At 44.6% G+C, this 747-nt stretch overlaps 1 protein-coding gene across 1 annotated transcript in view; it reads left to right on the top strand.

The window, feature by feature from the left end:
- Positions 1 to 83: 83 nt before the first annotated feature.
- Positions 84 to 747, top strand: part of LOC146591404 (uncharacterized) — a gene marked incomplete at its 5' end in the record, with an annotated part of 27,574 nt that continues 26,910 nt past the window's right edge. The window contains 2 exons of the mRNA XM_085312982.1: positions 84 to 396; positions 485 to 672. Coding sequence (XP_085169108.1) covers positions 84 to 396; positions 485 to 672 — 501 coding nt within the window. The remainder of the gene's footprint in view (positions 397 to 484; positions 673 to 747) is intronic.

The raw sequence follows: 747 nt of genomic DNA, 5'->3' as shown, positions 1-747 counted from the left end.
GGGAAGCGCTCTGTGTGTGCAGGCAGGAATGAAGAGCAGGGTGAGAGTGTTTGTTCTCGTTTCTTCCCTTCCCTTCTTTTTAGATGGAGAAGCACAAGTGCTTCTGAAACAGCGCCAGCCATCTGTCACCAAAGGAAAGACCAAAACAGTGTCGATTGACTGTATAGCTGAGGGCATAGAYGACTTCCAGGCTGCTTATATACACTGGTACCGGCATGTTCCTCCTAAGGGCCCTGAACGGCTTCTGTATATCAGATCGGAGAGAGAAATTTCTTATGATCATGACTCCTATAAGAGCAAGTACTTTCCKATGAAAAAAGAAAGAAACGTCTGTAYRCTCTCAGTAATTAACATCAATCTCAGTGATGAAGGCACCTACTACTGCGCCTACTGGGAGTATCACAGAACTAGCAGGCCACTGATAGCCTGTGCAAAAAGTCACTAAACTCCATGCTGATGGCATTTTCTCTTTCTTTTGTTGCAGACATGTCTACRCAAAAGCACCTGACACCGATTTCTGCATCTATCGCAAGGAAAAGAGACAGAACAAAAGAATTTGCGGTACTACTGCTGGCATGAGATTTAGCTGTGCTCAGARTTATGGAGAAAGACCAAACAAAGATCCAGAGAGGAGTCTCTCTTTYGGACCAGAGAATCAGCAACCAGATTCTGGTGAAAAAAAGTTTGCTGTTGAGAGGTCTCCTGAACAACGAGGCACAAAATGCTTTTCTACGGGACAAGTTTTCA

Source organism: Rhea americana, unplaced genomic scaffold (assembly GCF_003343005.1).
Source record: "Rhea americana isolate MKP2758 unplaced genomic scaffold, rheAme1 scaffold_373, whole genome shotgun sequence".
Classification (NCBI taxonomy): domain Eukaryota; kingdom Metazoa; phylum Chordata; class Aves; order Rheiformes; family Rheidae; genus Rhea; species Rhea americana.
The sequence above is the reverse complement of the archived record's forward strand: the minus strand, read 5'-3'. Positions and strand labels throughout refer to the sequence as shown.